At 44.6% G+C, this 12,431-nt stretch overlaps 1 protein-coding gene across 2 annotated transcripts in view; it reads right to left on the reverse strand.

The window, feature by feature from the left end:
• The window catches only part of Kif13a (kinesin family member 13A), a 179,727-nt gene that overhangs the window by 35,843 nt on the left and 131,453 nt on the right, over positions 1 to 12,431 (reverse strand). The window contains exons 20-26 of one of the 2 annotated variants that reach the window (XM_051170909.1): positions 11,962 to 12,111; positions 10,856 to 11,017; positions 9,927 to 10,100; positions 6,669 to 6,820; positions 4,436 to 4,568; positions 4,123 to 4,269; positions 94 to 132 (exon numbers count right to left, since the gene is read on the reverse strand). In XM_051170909.1, coding sequence (XP_051026866.1) covers positions 94 to 132; positions 4,123 to 4,269; positions 4,436 to 4,568; positions 6,669 to 6,820; positions 9,927 to 10,100; positions 10,856 to 11,017; positions 11,962 to 12,111 — 957 coding nt within the window. The remainder of the gene's footprint in view (positions 1 to 93; positions 133 to 4,122; positions 4,270 to 4,435; positions 4,569 to 6,668; positions 6,821 to 9,926; positions 10,101 to 10,855; positions 11,018 to 11,961; positions 12,112 to 12,431) is intronic. The other variant, XM_051170912.1, reaches the window with a different exon arrangement.

Raw genomic sequence — 12,431 nt, forward strand, 5'->3', positions numbered from 1 at the left:
GCCCTGTTTCCGCCTCCCTGCCCTCTGCTTTGCGAAGGCTGGCGATTAGCGAGAGCTGTGCCCCATGCTCGGCATTGGCAGCGGTGGCAATACCTGATAACTATCCATGTCATTGCCATCCTCCTCATCTCTCTGGTGGGGAGAAAATAAACATAAAGGACACGCATTTTTGTTTTCTCAAACAGCATACGGGGGAAAATGATTTAACACATGTTACAATGGACGCCTCGTACAACATTAGCACTGTAAAGCCCTTCACTGAATCCCAAAAGGTTGGGAAGGATTAAATTCATCCATCCCTCTCTCTGTCTGTCTGTTTCTCGCTCTCTCTCTCTCTGCCTTCTGTGCTGTGTGTGTGTGAATGAGAGAGAGAGAAAGAGAGGACAATTCACAAGAATCATTTTTCCTTCCACCATCTGGGTTCTGGGGCTCACATGCAGGATGTCAGGCTTGGAGCCAAGTGCCTTTCCCACTGAGTCATTTTAACACCCCAAGATTTTTTTTTTTTAAGTAAGGAAAACAAATATTTTGAAAGAGAATTCTCTCAGAAACAATAGAAAGCAACACTCCTGGGCCACTGTCCTTGGTGACATGTATTCCGGGTAGTCGCTCCAAGATTCGGGTTGGTCTCAGTGGGACAGAGAAAGGCTCATCTACAAAGGACTTAGAGATTCCCTTCTCACTGAGACCCTGGCGGATGAGACGATTAATCCAAGGTTCACCCAGATGATGGCCACTCAGGACAGAAGCTGGGACTCTAGTCTCCAACCCTAGCAGCCATTCTATGGAGTTCATCACTCATGGGTAAAGGTGTCCCAGGGATACCTGGGAGGTGGGGGGGTCCCCTAAGGCTAAGGGCACATGAGGTTCTGGATTGGCTCCTGCAGGGGAAGCTGAACCACTGGAACGCACTGGTTATCAGTGTCCACTGTGGATGGACCACAGCTGCCCCAAAGGCATGGCTGCATTTCACAATAGTTACACAAAGTAACAATTTTGGTAAAAACATTAGGCAAGACAAAGAACCACGCTGAAAATTAGAGTTTGGGTTGAGACAATTTTCCTTAGAAAGGAGACTAGATACCCTGGGTTCATCATCATCATCACCATCATCATCATCATCACCATCACTACCATCATCATCATCATCACCATCACTACCACTACTTTACAGATTGGGTCTCACTATGCAATCCTGGTTGGCCTGAAACTCACTATGTAGATCAGGCTGGTCTTGGAACTGCAGTGGTCCTCCTGCTTCTGTCTCCCAAATTCTGGCATTACAGGATGCTCCCTCCACTTTGCGCAGTGAAAGCATTTATTTAAATTTATAGCAATCTTTTTCTTAGTGAGGGTATATTAGAATCATTAAAATCTAGTTATAGCTACTTTCACACGCACACTTCAAAATACATGACTGTGAAAGTCTGCTGCTATCACTGGCAGCTGTGAGTTGAACGTATGAAGAAGTGGTAGCCGAACACTGAAAGAATTGATCTTGAACTGATTTCCTTTATGAACATCAAAGAACAGACCACCGTGACACAACATTACATCTTAGACTAAAAAGGTACTTTCATCAACCAAAGCCCAGCCTGAGCTCTCAGGCTATAAGGTCTGTACCCTGTATTGGCTTCAGCAAGTAGGACAGAATACCTATATCGAACCAACAACAATCTGTAGCTATGACCTTGACCGTGGTAACAAAGGTAAAGTGATCACAGCGTGATTCTGTATGGCTGGTTCAACCTTTTCTCCTGAGGTGCTGAGGACTGAGCCCAGGATCTCACATATGTAAGTTTGTATCTTACCATCCAACCACCACTACCCCTAGCCTGAGCAGTATGCTCTTAAGATAGCAAGCAGCACTGGGCTACAGTTAACTTTTTCAAATCCACATTTTTAATAAACCATCAGTTCTTCTGTTGTTTAATTATGTTCAGGGCCGCAATGTCCCCACGGCTTGCCTGGAATTGGCTGTGTAGACCAGGGTGGCCTTGAACCTACAGAAGAGATCTGACTGCCTCTGCTCCCCAGAGTTGTGTGCCACCATACCCAGGCACTCCCCCATCCCCCACCCAAATTAGCCAAATTAGTTTTAAACTACAAATAGGGGCTGGAGAGATGGCTCAGTGGTTAAGAGCATTTGCTGCTCTTCCAGAGGTCCCAGGTTTGATTCCCAGCACCCACATGGTGGCTCACAACCACCTGTAACTCCAGTTCCAGGTGACTTGAAAACCTTTTCTGGTCTCCATGGGTACCAAGCATGCACGTTCTTCTCTCTCTCTCTCTCTCTCTCTCTCTCTCTCTCTCTCTCTCTCTCTCTCTCTCTCTCTCTCTGACACACACACACACTCACACACACACACACACACACACAAAACACTCATACACATAAAATCTTAAAAATGAAAAAAAAATTCTTATAAGCTCTTGAAGTGGGAATATTTAGCACAGCTGATGATTTTGTTATAGAAGTCAAGCTTAAGTTATACAAACTCCATGTTTTATCTGACCCTGGAGCTTGATTGAGCCAAAAGAGTCTTTGAGAATCATTGAGTCTACTTTATCATTTTTGGACAAGAAAGAAAGAATTCAATGTTTAAATGAACCAGTAAGTGAGTAGAGAATTTGGGTCTCCCGACTGTTAAGCTCGTGCTCACCCCAACTACGAAGTTAATTCCTACAGCCACTCTAGAAGTTGCTGGCTCTGTGAGGGCCTGGTCCGGAGTGAGGATGCGCAGGATTCAATTCCTTACCCACATGCCACAGACACATGGGTGTGGTAGAGAAGCACCCCCCCCCCCCCGCCCCTCCGAGTTCTCCTTCTCCTTTGCTTTTGCTCTGAAGGAAGCACGCAGACTGCGCTGCAGGGAAGCTTGGCGGGAAAGGAGGGGGGAGTGTCTAACAAGCCCCAGGATGCTGTCATGAGCTCCAGCTTCCATGAAACCAAGGGGGAACCACGGTAGAAGATGAACCGGGTCTCAGGATTGGCTGGGCTGCTACCCAGACTCCTCAGAGAAATGGAGGGAGGCGTCGTCTGTCTGGCAAGGCAGAGAGATGCCCTCTGTCACACGTGACAACTGTGCCCAGTGCCCTGGAGTGCATACATCCTTCCAAGCTTCAGCAGGAAGACAGATATTAAAGTTTACTCTCCCAGGGCACAGACTAGCTTTCTGCACTGCCCATCCTCCACAGTGTCTCATGTAGCCCAGGCTAGCCCCAAACTCACTATGTAGTTGAAGCCGAGCATGAGCCTGGACTACAGTTCTAAGTGTTGGGATGACAGGCATGTGCCACGGTACCCAGCATCTTTTCATTTCTTACTGAGAACAACAGACTTTGGGGAGGGGATTTAATGGACAAAACGATCATGATATTATAATAACAAAAAAGAACAGTAAAGATTAGTTTAATGTTTAATACAGCAACAAGTTTCTGATAACAATGCAAGTGGGTCAGGCCAGCAATAACCTTCACATACATTGGGCCAGATGTAAAAATAAAAGCATCCCCAAAGCAGATGACTACTAGAGCTTTAAGAAGTACACATTACTAGGCAATACTAAACAGATACAGCATTTTGTATTTATAAAAAGGCAACAAATGGAGATGAGATTTGGGGGAAGTTACACAGTTAAGTTTTTTGTACTCCCAAATCAGACTTTCATTGTATATCAATTTTTTTACTTTTACAGTGACTTTTATTTAACTATTTATTTTTAAATTAATATGTTGTATTTTTAACTGTATGTATGTATGTATGTATGTATGTATGTATGTATGTATGTATGTATGTATGTCTGGGTGTGGGTATGCACACGTGAGTGCAGATGCCCTTGGAGGCCAGCAGAGGGTGCTAGATCCCCTGGAGATGGAGTTATAGATGGTTATAAGATGTCTAATATGACTGCTGAATTAAATTTGAGTTCTCTGTAAAAGCGGTATGCATTTTTAATGGATGAGCCATCATCCCTGTAGTCTTTAAAAAAAAATTTTTTTTTTTTTAAATTTCTGCAGTACTGGGTATAGAGCCCAGTGCTTTGGGCATGCTCAGTAAGTGCTCTCAACCAAGCTATTCCCCCAGACTTTGGTACATAATACCTCAGACCTGTGTCTTACCTGGTAACTGTCCAGTCCTCTTTGCAGCTTGGTGGACCTGGCAGTCACGCAGCCAATGGATACTGACAAGATGGCTTCAACCATGAGTGGCAGTGTCCCAGAATGCTGTACAGGCTTTACTGTGACCTGCACTCGACGGGAGTGACCCTGCAGAGGTGAAGGCAGTGTAGATGCCAGGAATAGGGGTAGGGACGGAGGAAGGAAGCAAGGGAAAATAATTTGAGAACAGAAATGCAAGCAATTAGGGTGTTCCTAGAAACTCTAAGAGTGGAGTAGGGAGGGGACGTGAAAAGCAAACAAACACTTCACACGCCTGTCTGAGTTGAAAGACACCTCCAGTGTTGACATCCTTCGCCTGGTGCAGCTCCACTGCAGCATATTCCCCTAGCTCGTTCAGTTCCAGTATGGAAATCCACATTTCTATCCTTCGAGTTACTTCATTCCACCTGCAAAGACCACACCCCAACAGAGACGTGTCACCCAGGGCCACCATCACATCCATCATAAATGTCCACTCGTTGAGCACACACTTAGTGGGAGGCACTGTGCAGGGCCGTCCTGCAGATCCCCTCTTCAGCTCTCACACAACCCTGTGGTGTGGACTTAGGCTGCTTGACTGAACCATGCCTCACACTTCATGATGCACAAGGATTGGGGGTAGATTCCATGGGCTTCAACAAACTCAAGTTAGCTCTGCCTGTTTTTAAATGTCATAAACTTGCAACTATGTGGTGTGGACTCTTGAGTCTGGTTTATTTAATTTAGCACAGTGGATGAATGGGTCTTTTTCTGACAGGGTCTCCCTATATAATCCTAGCTAGTCTTGAACTCACAGAGATCTGTTGTCTGTCTCCTGAGTGCTGTGACTCATAAAGGCATGAGCTACTATGCCTGGTACCAATTCTTTTCTTTTCTTTCTTTCTTTCTTTCTTTCTTTCTTTCTTTTTTTTTTTTTAGGCAGGGTTTCTTTGTGTGGCCCTGGCTGTCCTGGAACTCAATCTGTAGACCAGGCCAGCCTTGAACTCACAGAGGCCTGCCTGCTTCTGCTGGGATTAAAGATGTGTGCTACCACCACCTGCCCAGCCAATTCTTTTATTTATTTTAATGTTGACTAATGTGTTCTTAGGTGGCTAATCCAGTAATTTGTTTATCCACCTGCTGAAAAATAATGTGGGTTAAGTTGCCATGAACACTATTTGTGGACTTAAAATTTAATTTCTCTCAAGTAAACGCCTGGGTGTGGGTTGTTGGGTCACAGACGAGGCAAATGATGAACTTTATATAAAACTGCCAATTTTAGGGTTGGGACTGGGGCTTGCAGGCCTTTTCCCTGTCTCCAGAAATGCTGGAAAGAGGGAAATAAGATTGAGAGCTTTCTTTTATATTATGGTTTCTCGTTTCCTTTCTTTCTTTTATTTTATGGTTTTTTGTTTTTTTTTTTTTGGTTTTCAAGACAAGGTTTCTCTGTGTAGCCCTGGCTGTCTTGGACTTGCTTTGCAGACCAGAAGCTGGTCTCGAACTCACAGAGATTCACCTGCTTCTGCCTCTACAGTACTGGTATTACAGTCGTGTGTTTCCGTGCCAGACTTGCTTGTTTATTTTCATAGTTATGTCTTTAATGCAGACTTAAGTTTTCCCTGCTATGGTTATCATGGCCTGAGAACCCATGACCATCTCAAATCTGTAACAATACCCCACTCCCAAATCCAGGCAGCATGGTACACATTAATAATCCTAGCACTTGCTGAGGCAGGAGGATTATAAATAGGGTTATATGGTTAAGCACTTACTTAAAACATCATCATCAACAACAACAACAAATACTCAACATGGAAGTTCAATACTTGGGATGTTGAGGCAGGAGACTGCCATAAATGAGGGCAGCCTAGCCTATACCCAAATCATGTCTCAAAAAATAAATTTATTTACAATAAAAAATTTGTAAAAAGGGATTTTTTTTTTTTTTACTATTTTCTACTTAGTAGTAGATATTTTCTAGTATTTTTCTCCTGCCAGATTTACAGATTTTACTTTCCATTTAAGCTTATGATTTGGGTCAACAAAATAGCCCAGTAAGTAAAGGGCTTGCTTTCAAACCAGATGACCTGAATTTAATCCCTGGGAACTAAATGGTAAAAGTCAGTAACAGACTCTTACAAGCTGTTCTCTGACCTGCACCTACACAGGCACATGAGCCTATGCGCGCGCATGCGCACACAGACACACACACAAATAATGCAATAAAAACTTTAAAAATAAACATGATTATATCGTAGTAATTTTTGTGTATGATGTGAAGGAAAGCCAAGGATTTTTCCTCACATAAATACAGCAATTACTTCAGTCTACTTGCTTGCAATGAGTCACTATCCACAGTGCCTTTTGATGCTTGGTGGCTCCTTCTAGCATTCTAATTTTACAAAGGAGGAAGTGGGTTCAAAGGTGGAGCAACCTGTTCGAAGCCCCAGGGTTTGAAGCCTGCACTCTCACTAACAGCCACAAGCTGGCCCTGACCCCTGGGCCTAACGCTCGCAGCAGGAACAAACCTGTCATGCAGCGTTCTTGTCTTCGCATGGAGTGAGTCAACCTCCCAGATGGAGCTTCCATTCCCGGCACACCTGTGGCCCCACACTTCAATCGCCAGCGCACCGTCGGAAATGAACTCCAGGAACTCTTCGCTGACAGTCACCACATAGTCCTGGGACAAGAAGTAGGCAGGAGAACAACACCCTGAGAGTCAGACACAATGGTACCCACTTCTCCGCTCCCACACTTACAGCCCGTCTCTTGTGTTTTGTAGGAAGTCGTGACGAAGCACAGGATGTCCGATCTGGAAGGGATCTAGGAGGTGACTCGACTCTAATGAAGAAAGCAACCTGTCTGAGTTCACTCTTCCGGCTGCAGGTGCAGAGCTGGGATCTGCACTCTTTTACCTTGGCTCAGGGTGCGTCCCCTGAACCACTCTGACCTCTGGCTGACCCTTGCTGCACTTTGAGACTTACTAACGGACTACCACTATCTGATTCCTTCATGGTCTAGGCTCTCACTCTAAAAAACAAACCAGAGACTGTGGAAATTCACAGGGTTCCCTGAGAACGGTGGTAGGTCACCCAGAACATTCAGTAGGCCCAAAGCCAAGCCACTTTCCTTCCCATCAGCCCCCTGGGGAGCCCAAGCAGAGACTCAGGTGCAGTTAGTGTCTGTGACTCATTTCAAGAAACAGCTATTAAGTTGACCAAACCGTATACTATCTATGTTCTTATTTCAGCTGGAAGCAGACCCAGAATTTTAGAAGGAAAACAAATATAGTGGTCAATTAGTTCAATTTACATACTTTAGAAGTGAAAAGCAAAACAAAACAAAACAAAAATCCCACAACCTCTAAAGTCGAACTGCTAACACACGGGCTTTGGGGGCCTTATGTATCTAAACAGTTGGTAAACGGCACTTAAAATCCAGTCCTTGTCTCCTGATACGAACAGCCCTGTGGATCCAAAGACGGATGAGGAACATTGAAAAGACTCTTAGGAAAACAACACCAACAACAAAAATGGGGGGAACATTACTTAGGAGGAGAAAGAAACCAGTACATTGTAGAGGGAAGAGTACGGGAGACGGCAGTAATTGCAGAGGGGGGTGAATTAGAACACGGTATAAGGACTCATAAATATGAAAATGCCATAATTGCCAGGTGGTGGCGGTACGCGCCTTTAATCTCAGCACTTGAGAGGCAGAGGCAGGCAGATCTCTATGAGTCTGAGGCCAGCCTGGTCTACAGAGTGAGTTCCAGGACCTCCAAGGCTATACAAAGAAACCCCGTCTCAAAAACAAAAACAACAACAACAAAACCCCAAAAACCAATACATAAGTAAAGAGACAGGGAGAGAGAGACAGAGACAGAGAGAGAGACTTAAAAAAAAATTCAGGCATGCCGGCCCACGCCTTTAATCTCTGCACTTGGGAGGAGGCAGAGGTAGGCAGATCTCTTAAGTTCAAGGCCAGCCTGGTCTACAAAGCCAGGGCTATACACAGAAAAAGAAAAAGAAATTGCCATAATAAGGCCTATTACTTTGTTTGCTAACTTACGTAATATTGCAGGTAAAAATTGTAATTAAAGATTTTGAGAATGTGGTTTGGCAAACACAGGTCAAGAAATGTAGGTGTGGGGCTGGAGAGATGGCTTGATGGTTTAGAGCACTTGCTCTTCCTCCTGACGACCCCAGTTTGGTTCCCAGCACCCACATGGCTCTTACAACTACCTGTAACTCTAGCTCCAGAGGTTCTGACACCCTCTTCTGGTCTCTAGGAGCACTAGGCACATGCATGGCACACATACAGACACATAGGCAAAAATAATCCTATACACTGAATAAGTAAATAAACAAATCTTAATTAAAAACAGGAAACAAAAAAAACAAACAGCCGGGTATAGTGGCACAGGCCTTTAATCCCAGCATTTGGGAGGCAGAGCAGGCGTATCTCTGTGAGTTTGAGGCCAGCCTGCTGGTCTACAAAGTGAGTCTAGGATAGCCAAGGGTACACAGAGAAACCCTATCTCAAAGAAAAAAAATGTTGGATATTCATTTTCAGAAAAAAAAAAAAAAAAAAAAAAAAAAGAAAGAAAGATCCAACAATCTTGCACATGTGACATTTTACAGGAATTTGTTCCCTAAGTTAGAGCCAGAAAGAAGAGATACAATTTACAGAGAAGCCGTCTGGACAGGTCATCCAGGGGAAGCCTCGTCACAGAGGGCAGAGTCCATCTTTGAGAAATCACTAGGTGACGGTAGCAAGTGAAAACGAGAAAGGCAAGGCTAGAACACAGAAAATAGCTTATTAAAATACGTGGCAGGGCACACAGAATGTTCAACTGATGTCTCAGCTACTCAGAGGGATACGACAGGCCCATGAGTTCAAGGCCAGCATGGGTAATATGGAAAGACTCTACCTTGGAAAATAAAATAAGATAAAAATAACAGTAATGCATTCAAAAGAGAAACATCCTGGTGGTTATATCTTTGTGAGTAAGACTGTATGTTGAGATTTTTCAGATTTCAGTTTATATAATCCCAAAGTATTTGAATCTGTAAGGAAGAACATTTGAGCTTTGGAGGACAGAATAGGCTACGGAGTGAGTCCTAGGCCTGCTGGAGCTATAGAGGACTCCTGTAAGCTGACAGATTTGGGGAGAAGGTTGCCATTTTCTTCCCTGGTGTAGCTAACGGTAAGCTGCCGATGTGACAGCCTATAGCCTCCCACCCACGCTGAGGCAAGACACTCTGAACTCAGTGGGCGACACACCAAGAGAGGGTGTGAATCTAGGAGGGTCACTGGAAAGAAGGGTTCAGTGTGAGGGGGAGGGGGTGAGAAAGGGAACTGAGCGTGAAAATGACTAAAATTCTAAAACTGCAAGATAATAATAAAAACATTTTTCTTTTAATTAATGAGGGATCTCTGAAAACAAAACACTCAAGAAGGTGGGAAAAAAAAGCTCCACACAGTTGGAAGGCAAACTGGTCAAACACCAGAACTACATGTAATGTTGTGAAGTTCACGGCAAAAAAACCAAACAAACTAAAGCAAAGCAAAAAAATCCCACAAACATTTTATTCTTTATTTTAAAAAAGCGAGAAAAAAAAAAAAAGATTTAAAAAAGAGTGTGCCCAATTTCATAGGGCCATCACACAGCTGATGTTGACTCTGTTGTGGTCATTTTTGGTGCTGGAGACTAACCCACTCAGCACACATCTCACTACCGAGTGTCACCCCTGGCCTGGTACCTCACTTTGTAATTGCATCCATACCTTACAGTGAGAGAAGGTCACCGTGTACTGGGCATCCTTGGACTGTGGGGAAGGCACATCTGGGTCAACCACTGGGGCAGCCACTGTAGACTCGCATTGGTCCCAGAATGTATACTGACAGAAGACGAAATTTGAGAGGCTTAAGGGTAGACCAGTTGCCTCTTTAATTATCACCTGAAGAGATTTAAATAATAAATTATACTTCTCATAAAAGAAATACTAAACTACATACCTTTCTGTACTTTAGTCATCTCTAAGAGGGAATCAAATCAGGGAGCCAATTCAAGGACAGCCAGGGCTACGTAACTGAGTCATCATTTGAACGTATCTGAGATCATTCATTGCTATCTACCTACCTATCTTTTTTTCCAGTGAACTCAGGGCCTCACACAGACTGAGCTGTATTCCCAGCCCATCGTTTTTTAAAAACTACAAACCACTGAGGCCTCAAACTCACAAAGATCTGCCTGCTTCTGCCTCCTAAGTACCAGGACTAAAGACGTGTGCCACCACCACCAGGCTATTAAAAAAACAAAACAAAACAAAACAAAAAAACCTAGGACTGTGGTGAAACAAGTATTGGTAGAGACTATTGGCAGCACACTCCATTTTATTCCATGGCAATTATTTAAAGTGTGTAGGAGGACATAGACAACACGCACACGCAGGCCCCCGCTGTGCACAAGGGACTTGAGTGCCACGTGGCTTTGGGTATGCGGAGAGCATCATGAAACCACGTTTGCCTAGATACTGAAGGCAGAATGTCCACGTCTGGGGAATTTCAAACAATTGCCATGAGAGATTTATTCTAGAAAAGGTGCTGCTCACAGCTGCATCTCTTGTCAGACAGCTTAACTTTCATTGTGCTGGATGGAAAACTCCTATCACCTTGTGCGTGTAGTTTGAACGTCACATCACTGTCCGCTCACCCGGCACGTCAGCTTTTTGACTCGGTGGATGACTTCCCCGCTGCTGTCCACCACTTCAAGACTCCCACTTTCACTAGAGTTCTCTGAAGAGTCATCCTCTGACACGCGCTCTGGAACGGTTCCTGTGACACGCATCACCTCCACATGGAGACGTCCAGCAACCTAGGACAGGGAACAGGGGCATCTCAGGGTGCACAGGCATACCCCGGGCAACACTGGCTCTGGCTGGCCACCTCCAGCAGTGTGAGACCCTCCTTCTCACGCCACTTCCAGGAGGGAGACTCAAGCCCCACCCTGTCAGAGATGTGCCCATCCCCTGCAACCTTCTTTTCTTACTCTGGGCCAAATTTGTCCCTTCCCAACCTGCTTTCTAGAACCATCCTGAGGTGTATCCACTTTCCTCAACTCAAGAAGCAAGGAACAGCTTCAAGGGAGCTAACATATTCTACTGGAACAGTTAGTCTTATGTTTGTTTATATAGTTATATATGCATTTATTTGATCCGGTGCTTTGGTATTCTAGTCACTTCTAGTCACTCCATCATTGACCTACCCTCAGGGACACCAAAAAAAAAAAAAAAAAAAAAAGAATGCGCTCTGCTGCCAGTGAACTCAAGGCCAAGTGCGGAAAGACAGAACTCAGAAGCAGTAACTAGGCAAAGCAGTTGGCACAAGAGAAAGGCATAGGTATTGAGTGTGTTTGGATAAATGTGTGCTCATGCATGCAGTGAGTATTCCCCGAGAACTGGTGGGCACAGGAATTTGCCAAGCACCATGCTTCCAACACTGCACCAGGCAGACATGGTGCCTACAGGGCTTAAGGAGAGATGATGGCATGTAGCTGTGTGGAAACGGGCTCTGTGGGCTGGCAACAGGCTTTTATTCCAGAAAGAATCACATGAACAAGGCAGATGGGCATGGGAAAACAAAAGAGGATCAACACACACACACACAAACACACACATACACAAACATACACACACACAAACACACACACACACATACACACACGCACGGATACATGCACATGAGTTTCTTGATATTCCTCAAAGCAGAGATTAATACAATTTCATGCCTGTCTTTTTCCAGGGACTGGTGTGTCCTCACCTCCCCCTGCTGGCTGATAATGGGTACTGCATATTGAAGTTTCACATCACAGAAGAGACATTCCAAAAACACATTAGCCACACCGATGAGGTTGTGATTCTCCTGAGCTTCATAAAAAGGGTCTCCCCGCTTCCCATAGAGCCTCTTGGCCTGAGAAGTAGGATAGGTCATTGGGTGAGAGGTCAGGAAACAAAGCACCAACTTAAATCAAGCTATTTCAAACTAGCACTAAAAATACTTTTCGTGCAAGCCTTTATAGAAATAAACAATAAGTAAAATCAGAATCATGCCCACACTAGACCCAGCACATGAGTGGAGCGTGTTTCCTAGCGGCCGCTCATGCAGAGGAGCCTCAGCTTCACTCACCCCACACCCGCAGCCTGTGCCCGATAGCCTGTTTCATGTCGTGCCCTGGAACTTGCCCCAACTCCATCACCAAACTTTCCTTTATATTACTAACATCAAATGTT

Source organism: Acomys russatus, chromosome 3 (genome assembly GCF_903995435.1).
Source record: "Acomys russatus chromosome 3, mAcoRus1.1, whole genome shotgun sequence".
NCBI lineage: Eukaryota > Metazoa > Chordata > Mammalia > Rodentia > Muridae > Acomys > Acomys russatus.